This window comes from Rhipicephalus microplus, chromosome 5 (assembly GCF_043290135.1).
Source record: "Rhipicephalus microplus isolate Deutch F79 chromosome 5, USDA_Rmic, whole genome shotgun sequence".
NCBI classification, from domain to species: domain Eukaryota; kingdom Metazoa; phylum Arthropoda; class Arachnida; order Ixodida; family Ixodidae; genus Rhipicephalus; species Rhipicephalus microplus.
This window is the reverse complement of record NC_134704.1, coordinates 130851438-130865762: the sequence shown is the minus strand read 5'-3', so window position 1 is coordinate 130865762 and position 14325 is coordinate 130851438. Positions and strand designations below refer to the sequence as shown.

The 14325-nt window shown below is 45.0% G+C and overlaps 1 protein-coding gene across 1 annotated transcript in view; it reads right to left on the bottom strand.

Moving 5' to 3' along the window:
* The window catches only part of LOC142817573 (glutamate receptor ionotropic, kainate 3-like), a 217346-nt gene extending 205157 nt beyond the window's left edge, over positions 1–12189 (bottom strand). The window contains exon 1 of the mRNA XM_075894616.1: positions 12132–12189. Coding sequence (XP_075750731.1) covers positions 12132–12189 — 58 coding nt within the window. The remainder of the gene's footprint in view (positions 1–12131) is intronic.
* Positions 12190–14325: the final 2136 nt, after the last annotated feature.

Here is a 14325-nt window from a genome sequence, read left to right as displayed (position 1 = left end):
GAAATTTCCCGAGCCCTTTACTACGGCATCTCCCATAATCATATGGTGGTTTTGGGACGTTAAACCCCACATGTATATCATTGTCATACAATAGATGCCTTCAGCGACCCACTAACAATGCAATTCGTATCGTGCAGCGCCTGGTTACAGATTTGAATTCTGTGGCGCCTGGTTATTATTTTATTCGCCTACTGCGCTACGTGGCATCTTACGCCGTTCCATTCGCTCTCTTGACAAAGTTCGATGCACAAATTTCAGTCTTCCCGACATTCTTTGTGTCTGTCCTTTTACTTATGTCACTCGATTCATCCACCAGAGGGAAAGTTTAATCATTTGGTGAATGATGACCTCCCATCTTGATATCTTGGGTGCGGTTATACAAGTGAATATTGTCAGTAAAGAGAACAAATATATTGTATAATTGGGCGCAACATCAGTACGGGAACATTGCGGGTTGTGCTACTTTATTTCTAAACTACATAGATACGGAATTCTAAACACCGCAGTGCTTATTACGCGGTGCTGGCAATGCGATGCCATGGTGTTTCCATCGAAGCACAAAAACCAAAGCCCCTCGATCTTGGGCAAAGTACCGCCATTCACTGTACTCGTTGCCACGCATGACACACGCTCACACATTTTTCGCCCTTTCCGAGTCCTCCCGTTTTCCGCCGCTGTTGTCACACGACAATCGGTCTCGTTCGCGGTTGCCCATGGAGGCGCGCTTATCTTAAGGTGCGGTGATATTTCTTTTTTTCTTTTTGCTAGCGCCGTTTTTCGCCGGGGATACACGTAGTTTGCGTAGCGAACATTGCACGCGCTTTGTTTTCTGCGCTGTTTTCATGCGCTATGCCGCACGGTTACGCCCATCACTGTTCAGAATGAAAATGCTTATGACTCTTTATTACAATATCCCAAGTAAGCGCGATGGCTTTCGTAAGAAGTGGCTGCGCAACAGCGGTCGAAAGAACTAAGTTCCGTCGAGCATGGTGTTTGCAAAACACAGCCCTTTCTTTATTCCTTGTATGAAAGCATTGTGGAATGCTGTATATATCTCTAGTCTTCTTTTTGACTCCTCATTTATTGTTTTTCGGCCAACGACGCGTTGCATCAAGATTGGGTTTTACTCAATACGCCGAATATTCCGTTGAGACTCCATCGAAATCGCACGTCAGCAACTGTCATTCAGTCTGAAATAAACTACAGAAACAGCTTGCCGCTGCGAACAGTTTACTATGATGCAGTTTCTTGATCACGCTTGTCGTGATAAGATCCGTAGAACTTGAATGTGCGAAAAATAAGTGAATGAAGGAATAGATCGCGGGGACACTGGCGATGATCACCAACAGAGGTTCCTTTTTTTTTATATGAAGAGGGGGGAGGCGTGATCTGGCTCTGAAGAAACACAAGCACTGCGGGAAAAAACTATTGAGAAAAACAGTGACTTCCTGATAGTGAAAGTAAGCCATTTTATAACGTGGCGTAAATTACATCACGTGCCAGCACGTGTGATGGCATTATAATGTTAAAAGGGTAAAAACTTGAGCTTGTTGGTATAGAATCATCACAAACGAACAGTGCGGGCATACGAGAGAGGAAAGAGAACAGGACAAAGCACTAAAACATTAGGACACCACAAGCCTCGTGACGCATGACGTCGTCAGCGCGTTTAACGGTGATGTCATCTCATAATGATTGCTCTTTGCATCACTTGTTCCCGATAGCGTGGGACGCCGACAGTCAAATTACGTGTTTGTGAAGCATCTTAGCCTTTCCTCTTACTGGTAAGCACGCCCGTGATATTGGAGATGAGCAGCCTCAGCTGGCAAGCATTGTTTTTTCAGTCATCTATTGGCTTTTGAGTTTGAATGTCATGCATGCATGGCTAGGTGCCGATTATTATTTGGTTTTCTAGCACTTAGCGGTGGGTGACGTGCAAGGGACGTTCGCGCAATCGTTCTCACTGTTGCTGATATCGACTTCAAAGCAGAAGTCTGAAATCCTCTCTGTTAAAACAAATGTTTTAAATCCCATTCCAACGTTTGTTTTGTTTGTTTTTTGGGGGGGAAGGGGGAGGGGTTTTACTATTGATGTAGCACGATCCCAAATTATAGCATTGATTAGTTTTGACCATGAAGGTTCAGCATTCAGTTAGGGTTATGATCGTTCGGTACCAATAGTCTTTAGAATGTAGTGCGGCGTGTCATCTTGTAAACAACATTGTTCATCATGCCTTAATGATTAGCAGCATTTATACGCACTTGCTCAATTTTTTTGAAGGCCTGTTTGAGCCGCTTATTTTCTAACAATTTCAGGAAAATAAACCTGAAGCCCGACGCCGTTTGGACATTATTTTCACACCACCCTACCGTGAAGCACAGGAAGCCCCCTCGACAGAAGCTTGAACCTCCTGCTAATAGTAGTGAAAGGTTGCGGCTCCCTGCTCTTTTTCACGTCTCTAGCAGGTTCCACAAGCAAGTGTATCTATGATGCGAACGTAAAGCGTGTTATCATCTGAAAAAAAAAAGCTCTCCATCAAGCCTTATGTGCAAGGCTTTCGTTAGAAACTAATTTTGTAATAAACGTTCATTTCGGTTTTCTCTACCTCGTGATCATCATTTTTTTTTAAATCAGCTACACTACCAGCACACGAAAGTGGTCTGAATACCTCCATTGAATTCGGCGGTGCGTTCGCGGGAGCCCTGGCGTAAAATGGCGCCGGCTGCAAAGCGCGCCGAGGGTGGGTGAGGAGAATCGAGAAGAAAATGCGCTGCGCGCGGAGATGAGTGTCACTACTTATCTAGATAAAGGGGTTTCGACTGAAGTTACATGATCCTGCCACCTACCAGAGACTTTGTGTCCTAGAAAAACTTCGTTTATTCAAATTACTGCTAGAAGGCGTCCATATCTCATGCAGTGCCTGGTCGCCGATTTTCCTACGCAGAACGTCAAATAAACGTTTTATAGTTCCTCTACAGACAAATTCAATCGGATCTTTGCTAGCGAAACACGCAGATAAGCAGCCATTTCTTAAGGAGGAGATTCACGTAGCTCTGTTAGTCATATCATAAAAGAACACTGGGATAGCTCTGTAGTAAAATACTGGGCTACCCTGAAAAGAGCCTTGGTTAGAACCCCATTTCATGCTTGGTTTGAACCCCATTTCTCGTGATAGCGGCGGCAGTGAACCAGTGGTGGTAGCGGGCAACTACGATGCAAAAATGGCTGTTGTTGTGATCTCGTAACGGATTCCGCTGTAAAACAGCGTGCATCCACACACATGGATGACGTTCCCATTAGAGACGTCCTGATTTACCGGTTGAATGTACAGAGCAATGTTGGTGCTTGAGGTCACCATCTGTTGTGACGTTAATCACTGCCAATGGTGCAGGATTCTTTCTATCACAAAAGTTCTGTTTTTCTATTTGATTTTCTTCTATGCAGTCTCTATAGCTTCTCTAAAAATTCCTTACGGGGAAGAGCGCTAAGGCGACCAAATGCTTTGAACCTGTAAACATCATAACCTTTTTACAGCTTGGCTTTGCGCACATTAGTACAACTTTCACGATAATTTATGGTGTTTTCTCGCGCAAGGGCCATTTGATGGCCAAAGAGCGTCAGGTCATAAAGCTTTGAGAAGAATAAATTATTGTCAGAATCAATGAACCGTCATAAGCTTTGAGAAGAATCATTCATTGTTTGCAATGTTATTGGTTGCCAGATATTACTCGTGTCACATTTCGCGTGTTATTGTGTTGTTCCTTTTTTCACGACAGCTGTGCGTTTAGTGTTGCGGCAAGTGACGAGTGAGCGTTGCGCGATTACCTCGTGCGAAGAACTTTATGATACCCGCTTTTCTTCAGCGATGACGTTTCTTCTGAGTGAACATTGTTGTTGGTTTGTTGATAGTGTTGACGTGTGAGCATTCTTTACGGGACGTGAGCACTGCTTTTACGATGGGATGGTTTCATGCATGAATTTCGCATTACCTAACTGTTATTACAACATTATGATGCAAATCATTCTTTAAGAGGAAAGGAGTAGCCACAGCCATACCGACGGCCAATTACCAAAAACATTTATTAAAAGAAAAAGACACTTTCTTGCATTTAGTTCGGGTCAGTTTTTATAATATTGCTGTATTCATTGCTTCCAGTAAAAACTGATCAGTCACGAAATAATCGCCCCTAATTGTTTGCAAAGATAACTAATGTTAGAGCGATAGAACACTGGGTCATGATAATGTTTCTCTATGTTATTAAAGTATGTTATACCCTATACACAGGTTATGTTTATCTTTCTAGTGGCCCGTAAATATTATGTATATATGTGCTTGTTTTCACGTGCGTGTTTCTTGCAGCTGCTGACATGATGTAGAGAGATGTTCGCGCACAAAAAATGGGCCGGCTACTTCATAGCTCTGTCGAACAGACAGCACCAGGGGCAAAAATTTCCCAACATGACCAGTTTGGAGCACATCACTATACAATATATTGAAGAACACCGCAACACTATAACGCCTGAACAATACAAAGAATAATGTTCTCTTGTGAAGTTCTAAAGGATACATCATGTAGTTACATTATCAGGTAAAAACATGACATAACAGTCAAGACAACATACACGTGATGTTCAAACACAACGCGACTTACATAACACAACCTTTAAGACAAGCATAGTGTCTTTACTTCTTTCCGTCAATATATTCTTGTGGCGCTTGTTAGATCATTCCGTCTTTGATTCATTATACGTAGTTTATCTACGAAAAGCCTAAATACTTTTTTTATTTTCTCCCTGACATACGTAGCCTAATTCAGGACGTTAAACGAAACCAAACCACACTAACTCGTCCACCTCACTATTATGAGAAAAGTGAATTGTTTTTTTTTGTTTTTTTTTTGCTGGATGCGTCTTCAGCCTAATAGCACATTTCGCTCGCATACGAAACAGGCTGCAGTGACAGTCAGATAAAACGTCGGCGGCATAGATCGATCGTCCTGCGTTTGCTGTACGCGTAAGCGTGGCTGACCGCATCCAGCTGAGGCCGCAGACGCTTCGCATCCGTGTGAGCCAGCTTCCTATGCATGGTGGCGATATCGCACAACGCCCGTATATATACGGGATGCGTGCACAAACTATAGTTGATACACACGGCACGTGCGGAATTGTAACGTGTAGAGCTTTACCTTGTGCTATTCGCGTGCTATCAGTGACAGCTTGGGCATTGAATTATGAGCAGCAATGGCCGGGTCACGCCTGGCGCAGTAGATGCTCGATCATATGGCCAGTATAAGTTGCCTAGGGCATAATTATATAGAAGAGGCCAAACCGCTTGCGCTGGAGATGCGGAGCAGTTGGCCGTCAATGCGTACACCTCTAATAGGTAGCCATATGTGTTTAGCAGGTCAATATTAAGAGTAGGCCTTAGGAGTAAACAAAGGTGCGAAGACAGTGAATTTTGCGTCTTGATTCTGTATTTATCACGTAAGGCTTTCTATTACCCGGAAAAAAATTAACAGTTGCCGAATTCGATCCTATTCAATTGTAGGTTATAGGAATAGCCACAGTTTTGCACTCTACAACTCTTTAAAACTATTCGAACGATGACTATGTCGAATTGTCTGCTTAATTTCTTACCCAGAAAAACTGGAAGAAGTGATGTACGTTGTAGCGACAGTTAAAGGTCGTGGGTCGTGGGATGTGATCCCGGTCGTAGTGGCTGCATTTTCGATGGAGGAAAAAAACTGTTCGTGGCCTGTATACTTAGATCTTGGTGCGCGTGGTCCAGGTGGTCATTATTTTCAGAGCCTTCCTCTACGGCCCCTTCACTAACCATATTGTTGATTCGCACGTTCGACCTAAAAAGTTATTACTGAAAATCGGGCTTATCGGCTCACCGATTTCGAGATTACGTTAAAGCTGCGCGAAGAAGCAACACATTAAAACATCGAGGGCCCACATGTATTGCGCTTGGTGTGTGCACGCGTTCTACATTGTGTTGTGTTCTTCGGGCAGTTTGAACATGCACGTTTTCAAAACTTGCAGACATACAGTTCCATTCATCTTAACGATGCTGCTCAAAAAATGATAGCACACAAAGAGGGATACAAAACCATCACGTACACTTCCTGAAAGCGCATTACTAAGACTTTTTTTTTCTCTTTTCACTTGACCATTTCATAAATACGTGTTGTTCTAACCACTTATATATGTATCTCGCTGCAATAAATTCTCAGTTGTTGGTTGGCGCTGTGCTATGTATCCCTCACGCTGTGGTGTGATATTTTATTTATTTTTTCGCGCAACGCCATTCTGATCAGTTGCCGACTCGCTCAGCAGTCCTTCTTTTTGTTCATCTTAGACTACATTTGGGCAGCCCTTTTACTCCATTCACTCATTTTCTCTGGTCAATTTTCACAGTGAAGCAGTTTGAGCCCATCGGTAGTCCGTTCAAAGTGAAGAGGAAACTATCGTAACAAACAGGCACGCAAGCTTTCTGCTTCTTCCTCGTCTGCTGATTCGCTCCCAGAAAGTGCGCCCATTTGTCAGGGACGGTATGCAATGACTCTCATGGAAAAGAGAAGGACTGCAGCCAGTAAGGAAGAAAGCGGCATAAAAAAACAGAAAAAAAACAGAGAAAGACAGAGCTGAAAACTTAGAAATAAACAGACAAAAAAGAGAAATAGAAAGAAGTGAGAGCAAGACAGGAGATAGAGCGAAGAAGCGAAACTCAAAGTAAAGGATAGAAAGATTGAGATAGAACAAGAAAAAAGAGAAAGTGGTTTCAAGGAGGAGTTATCGAGAAGTAGAGAGAGATAGAAAGAAAGGGGAAAAAGAAAGAAAGAGAAAGGAAGGAGACGAAATGTACAGAGATAGAATTACGGAAATAGAAATAAAGACATTGAGAAACAAAAGCTGTAAAAAGAGAAAGAAAGAGAAAGTTCAAGAAAGGCAGAAATAAACAAATACAACAAGGCAGGCCGCCCAGCCCCACCCACACTAGGCACAAGTGACAGCTCCATTATAGTGCGTTGGTGCCTTCATTTTTCACTTCAAACTTCTGTTCGCAACTGTGCCCTATTACTGGCAAACCAGCGTGACACACGTGATGCCCACCATCTGGATTAAGTTATATTCACCGTGACTAGGAATATTAACACGTGTTGCTTCTGTGATATACGCAGTTGTTGGCTAACTTCAGCTTGCCATCAATGTTTGTCCGCTGCAAGTCGCACTTTTGTTTATCATGATCTTTCGTTGATCAACGTACACAGCAACGCCTATCTAGTAAGTGTTGCTGCGGTTCACCTAAATTCGAGTTCAGGCGGGTATATTGGCGTTCGTTGCTTAGCAAAATAACGTGAGGAGTAGGGCGGATAGTTTGGAATAGGCACCCGGCAATGCAGTTCACTAGATCTGATGGTAGCACCAGAACACACAGCCTAGCGAGTAGACCCAGCAAAACCGACCCTGCACGTGCATATCACTTTCTTTTTTTCAGTTGTGAGCAAGGACGTCACGGCTGATTATGTAAGCGTCCAGGAAGCGTCCTTTGAAAACGTGCCAAAAAGGGCACTGACACTTCAGCGTGTCACTGTGTTCAGCAATCGTTCCATTTTCTTAGTATCCCTGGCGGTTGGTAGCAACAATGCTGAGGCGGGCCAAAGAGCTTCGTCGCGCCCACTGCTCCACTGTCGGGTGCTTACAAAATAACTATGTACTGGCTGGTATATCATGGGGGTGAGAAACTAAGGGTGATGAGCTTACGTGAGGCTGGGGAGAGAAGATAAGGCATAGCCTGGAATAACACTTTTGCTTACTGGGCTAGTTGTTTGTTCTATTCATGTACGCTTTTCGTGGTCACGCTCTTTTCCGCTGTTCCGCATCCGTAGCTTAATATATATATTATATTAGAGCGAGGAGTGCAATAGAGTAGCGAAGGTGATGAGAAGGAATGAGCGAGTGAGGAAGATAGAAAGAAGAAAGGGAGATGATGACTTAGCGTAGCCATCTATACATGATTGTTATATAGCAAGTAGGTGGGAAAGGGAAGTGATGATGATTACAAATGACAAGTGCAGGGGGGTAGGGCACAGTATAGCAGAGGTAAGTGAATAAAGAAGGTGTGTTGGGAGGTTGGAGACATGTTAGTGGTACAGTGGAAAGGGGGTTCTTTGAGGGCTAGAGCATGCCCATCTTCGCCTCGCTTCAAATCACTTTTCTAATCATTGCAAGGGCCTACACTCAGCTCCGGTGTACAGTGGCCTTGACGAAGTTAGAGCCACGAGTAATTGTTGTTTCCAATTTTGGGTCCCAGCTGATACTGTTCAGGGGTACATTTGCATAAACCGAAAAGCTCGCCAACTTAAACCTCAAAAGTCATCATCATTATCGTCGTTGCCAGTCTGAATGAGCCCACTGCTGGGAAAAGGCCTCTTCCATGTGTTACCAATCAACACACTCCGGTGATTGGTGCTGTCACGTTTTCCCCGCCGATTTCGCCTTCTCATCTGCCCGACTACCTTTCTTCCTTAAACGTATTTTGTGCTCCGTTATTGTTGCTTTCGAAACTTATCAGTATATAGCCTCAACTCTATCAAGAAAATAAAGATGTTTATTTCAAATTCAACGACGCCATATTTCGCTTCTGTGGAGCCTTTCGTTGGGGTTTGCCTTCGCGAAAGCCTATATACGGCACCAGCTGGAGTGACCGACAGTGTGGAGGGCGTTGTCTCGGCACCGAAGTAGACATCGACTACTCTCTATGCCACGGTGTCCGATTAGCGTCGGAAAGACCACATTTTCGCAACGCGTATGTGACGACTGGACATTCGGTGACATTCCGCACATGTGCTGTTATAGCAACATTCCCATTGCACGTAGAACCACAAGCCAGTAAAGGCAGCTAGAAGCTTTTTGAGGACGACAACGCGATTTCCCGAACACCTCTTAGCATTGGCACAACCTGACATGAGTCAAACAATTATGATTTCTTTTCTAATTTAATATTTTATAACTGACATATACCGATGACGGCGAGCAGATCAAAAGGTGGCCCTGAAAGATCCCTTGCACATTTGTATGCACAATTCTTGTATAGCTTATACTCACTTGTACGCGATCAGCCATTTTAAATACGAAGCATTCTAAATGCGAAGCATTTCGTAGCAAACCTCGGCGACTTTCAGCGTAGCTATCTATCTAGCCACCTACGACTTTTAGGCCTCCTGGCCGTTTCAATAACGGTATTAATACCAAAGTTCGCATGACACAACATGACTGTATGCAGAACATATCTAACTAGTCATGACGTGAAAATCATGACATGTATGTCATGAATGCCATAATTTACATTTCATTGTCCTGCAGCTCTTGCGGTGTTTTGCCCATTTTACATGGTGCAAAACTGGTATGGTATGAGATGATTGCATGACGAGCACAAGCGACAGACCCTAACATGATAATCACGAAATCCGTGTTATGTAACAACATGACTACATGCCACACTGATGATGCGCTCGTGGCCGTTTCGCTAGTGTCACATGTACCAAATTTGGTATTACGGCACGTAAATGGAAGACGAAGGTATGTGACTGGTGCAAATATGATAATCATTAGATGCGTGTCATGTAACAACATGACTACATGCCATGCTAGTGATGCGTTGGCGGCCGTTTCGCTAGCTTCTCAAGTACAAACTGAGTATTACGCGACGTGAATGGACGACATAGGTAAATGACACATCCAAACATGATAATCATGACACGCGTGTCATGTACCAACATGTTTACATGCCGCACTCATGATGCGCTCACGGCTGTTTCGCAAGCTTCACATATGCCGAATTTGGTAGTACGTGACGTCAATGGATGACAAAAGTATGTGACTTGTGCACAGAGTTATTCAATCATACGAGTTGCGAAACTTCCCATAGGCTCCATGTATCGGAATCCGAACATGGCAATGGCCGAAATGGTGGAAGTGAGTAAATTGTAGCACCTTCTCTTGACGACAAAACTAACTAGAAAACGCAATATTTTTGTTTTTTTGCGTTTACCAAGATTCAGAGCGCCGCCGTGGCACCGCCGCATTCTGTCAAACAGCATGGCAGCGCCTAGAACTTGTTCTTAGGTGAGTTGGTGCCTAAGGGTGCTAAACGTGTTTCTTTGTTGCAGTGGTGGAGACTTGATAAAGGACAGAGGAGCTGCTTGTTCTCTTGATGCTCTGCCGTTTTACTTGTTTTCTGCATTGCGCTAGAAGTAACGTGGCCATAAGCGGCGTGTTCGTGTGGTACACATCTACCACAGCGTAAATGGACGGTGCAGCGAAGTCGATAGTTTATTACATTCATGAGTAGAGCCCACGATGTTTACATTTCGGCAAAATAGTAAGCGGCAAGGCGTAATGCAAGCGGGATGCAACGGTAATCCAGGTGGATCCAACCTGTAAGTGTGTCAACGGCCGCAGACGACGTTGCCCGAGCAGCGAAAGATGGTGCCATTTGAAAGACTCCACGAACATCGCAGCTGAAAAGAGCGCTCGCAGTGCTAGTTGCAAGTCAATAGCAATGTTCAATGTTGTCACTTTCTTGTCATCGGGATTTCGTAAATGTATGGTATCCCAGCCAGTGTCTCATTAATTTCGCGATTAGTGCAATTTGACCACTGCGTGCAAGACAAATCGGCCAATTCGCAGTAAGTAGTGATTAGTACTGTTGTGCTTTGGTTTGCACTCTATCGTATCTGTGTCTTGTTTGCGCGACCATCACTCACGTCGTGTTAGTGAGACACTTCGTGAACCGCACAGTGGCACAGTTAAAAGGATTCGTCAAACTTCCCGTGATCAATCGAACTCAAGCGCACATTTTCAAACGAGCAATCGAGGAGTAATAGAAATAGTAAAGTCGCAGTGTTATAACCGCCGTAGCACGAAATTGCAAGCACCACCTTCGATGAAATAAAACTTGACGCTTTGACTAGGCTTTGATTACGCCTTCGCAGAAGGAAAACAGCTGACAGCGGCGGCGGGCGCCGTGCAAGCCAAGGTCATTTATTGAGGTTATACGCGGCGTTGAGCAGCCTGGAAAAAAATGGCAGCATATCGACGGAGTGAATTATGGGGAGTGGGGCGAAGCATTCGTTCGTCCATTCGTTCTTGCTTCCGTCCGTTCCTGCGTACGTCTGTGTAACCGTCCATGCGTCCATCCACCCGTCCGTGCGTGCGTCTGTTCGTGCGCCCGTCCCTGCGTTCGTCCATGCATCCACGCCTGCGTCCGTTCATGCGTCCATCCATGCATCTGTCTGTGTGTCCGTTCGTCCATCTATTCAGCACTCCAAGTACCACCATCTCGCATCTTTTCATCATATATTCTCCATATAGAAGCACCGCCATCCAGCGGACATTTGAAGGACTAAACCGGAGGTGGCACATGCACACTTTCTTACGGCTTGCGCTTCGGATTTACTTCCCACCTTTAACCACCTCGAGTTCATGGTATATACTAGTTCACTGTATTCATGGCTATGCGGCCCAACGCTCCTTAAACCTTTCTAAAACCAAGGAGGTTACACCCAGCGAGTATAACGTAGCAACCCTTTCTTGTCAGATCGTGCTCAATGTACATGCCAATAGCTGCTAATGGGGATCGCAGCGTGCGCGTTACCTAAAGGCCGAATGCTCCTGTCTCTCATTCTCCCTTAGCAGCCATCAACATGTGCATTGAGCTCTATCTTTTATTGTTCAACAACGCACAGAAGAAATCTCTTTCCGGAACCACCTTGGAGGTCAAAATCGTAAGAACCGCTATTTCGGGTATGTGCCTATGGCGGTTACGTACTGCAAGGAACGCACAAGCCACCCCTTTAGTAGCTTCGCCCCTAAAAGAAACGCTCGCACAAGTGGCGATGCAGTGTTTTGTAGTATTGCTCCCAGAGGGCTGGAAGATCTGCTCACTCCCGCTAGGTCGGCCAATGGCGTGTCCGGGTTTCGGAACGCAGTTTCGCAACTCCTGATTGAATAACTCTGACTTGTGCAAACATGATGATCATGAGATGCGTGTTATGTGAGAACATGACTACTTGCCACAGTCAAGGCGCCAATTAATTTCAATGTGAGGTGGTGCGCGTTCTCGCCTGCGTTCATTTCGTCGCTCCACGCCGGCGTTGTGAAGCCAGGCGCCGGTTTTGCCATATACTCACAGGCGTGCGCCGTGCTGCGTTTCTTTGACACATGCGCATTTCAGCGCGTCCTGCGTCCCTCCGTCACGAAAAGAGGGAGATGCATTGTTGTCTGGGTTACGCATCGGCTACCACACCCGGTTACTAGCTTTCGGGACATTACCCAGATGTACCAAGTGGGAAGGTGCAGACTGCCAGAACCACACCAGGACCTGACCAGGAAACAACAGACGATATTGCGTCGAGCGCAGGCGGGATCACTTGCGCATCCCGTACTGCTGAACCACATGTACCCTGCGGAACACGACCTGCTCTGTCCGTTTCGTAAAATAGAAAATGGCACCCTGCCACACATCTTGGCAGAGTCCACAGAACTTAAGATCCCCCCACCGTCCCTTCCCCACGACACCCTGAATCCTCAGCCCCTTGAGCGATGGGAGACCTGGTTATCCAGCCCCACCCTACCGACTCAGCGTGCACTGGCGGACAGGGGCCAGGAGCTGCTGGATACGTATGGGTCCCGCAACTAGGGAGCCACCCCGTCTGGTGTCTGCGCACATTACCAACAATGTTGGGCCCAATAAATGTTTATTCATAATCATCGGCGTGAATTTTGCGCCGGTTGCCGTCGGGCCGCGCGAACGGATGCTGGTCAAGCCGGTCACGCCTGGCGTCGGACTGTAGAGTTCTCGCGTTTTGCTAGCGTAGCGTTGCTGTGCCAAGCGTGTGTGCACGTCAACGCTACATTGGAGTATATTGGGCCCTTCATGATACGCTCACGGCCATTTTGCTAACTCGACGTACACAAATTTGGTGTTACGTGACGTCAACGCATGACGAAGTATACGACTGTGCAAACATTATAATCCTGACACGCGTGTCATGTAAGAACATGACAACATTCCACGCTAATAGCGTGCTCGCAACCGTTTCGTTAGCTTCACATATATTAAATTTGGTATCACGTGACGTGAATAGATGACGAAGGCAAACGACACAATCAAACATGATAATCATGACACGGAAGTCATGTACGGCATCATTACCTCTACCTCGTCACGTTGTGCCTATTTTAACGTGAGATATCAACCTTTCTTATTCGTGCTTCGCATATCATTGATTCCCACAATACGTGGGATCTGCAATGGGACTAGTTACATGAAAACCATGACATATATGCCAATATTGTCATGATTTACATTTCGTGGTCTTGCTGCTCTCTCGGTGGTTTTCTTCACATTACATATTGCGGAACTTGTATGGTATGACATGACTGCAAGGCAAACATAAGTGACAGACACTAACGTGGAAATTGTGACATGCATGTAATTTGAGTCATGACTACACGCCACGCTCATGGTGCACTCGTGGTCGTCTCGCTAGCTTCACACACGCCAAGTTTGGTATCACGGAACGCGAATGGATGACAAAGGTATATTACTGGTGCAAGCATGATAATCATTAGATGCATGTCATGTAAGCACATGACTACATGCCACGCTCATGATTTGCTCGCGGCCGTTTCACTAGCATCCCATACACCAAATTCGGTATTATGTGACGTGAATAGAAGAGGAAAGCAAATTACACGTCCTAACATGATAATCATATTATGCGTGTAATGTAAATTATGACTACATGCTACCCTTATTGCGCGCTGCCGGCAGTTTCGCTGCCAACATGGGATCTGCTTCTTTTTTTGATATGGTGATATTCTTATTGTGTTGGACGTTTGAAACTTTCATTGTGGCCTGTATTCAAGTGGATGACCGTCCTTGCCACGTTTAGATAATTGAGTGTTGCATTGCTTTGCAATTAGATGAGGGTGCAGTTACTGGCACGAAAAAAGGAAGCAGTCAGATTGGAGTACTGCGCATAACGAAATAAACGCAGAAAGAAAGTAAGAAAGAAAGAAGGAAAGAAAGAGTAAAGGAAAGAGAAAGAGAGAGGGAAAGAAGCAAAAAGAGAAAGAAAAGAAAGAAAGAAAAAAAAGAAAAAGAACAGTACGTCAGGCAAGGACGCGCCAAGCTTACTGTGGACCGTTTTTTTTTTTTCGAAAGTAGACGATTTCAGTTTCTGTATTTGTCGGCTCCCTCTCAACTTTCTATGCCCTGTCCTAATTCATCATCCAACCGGACATTTTTTTGAA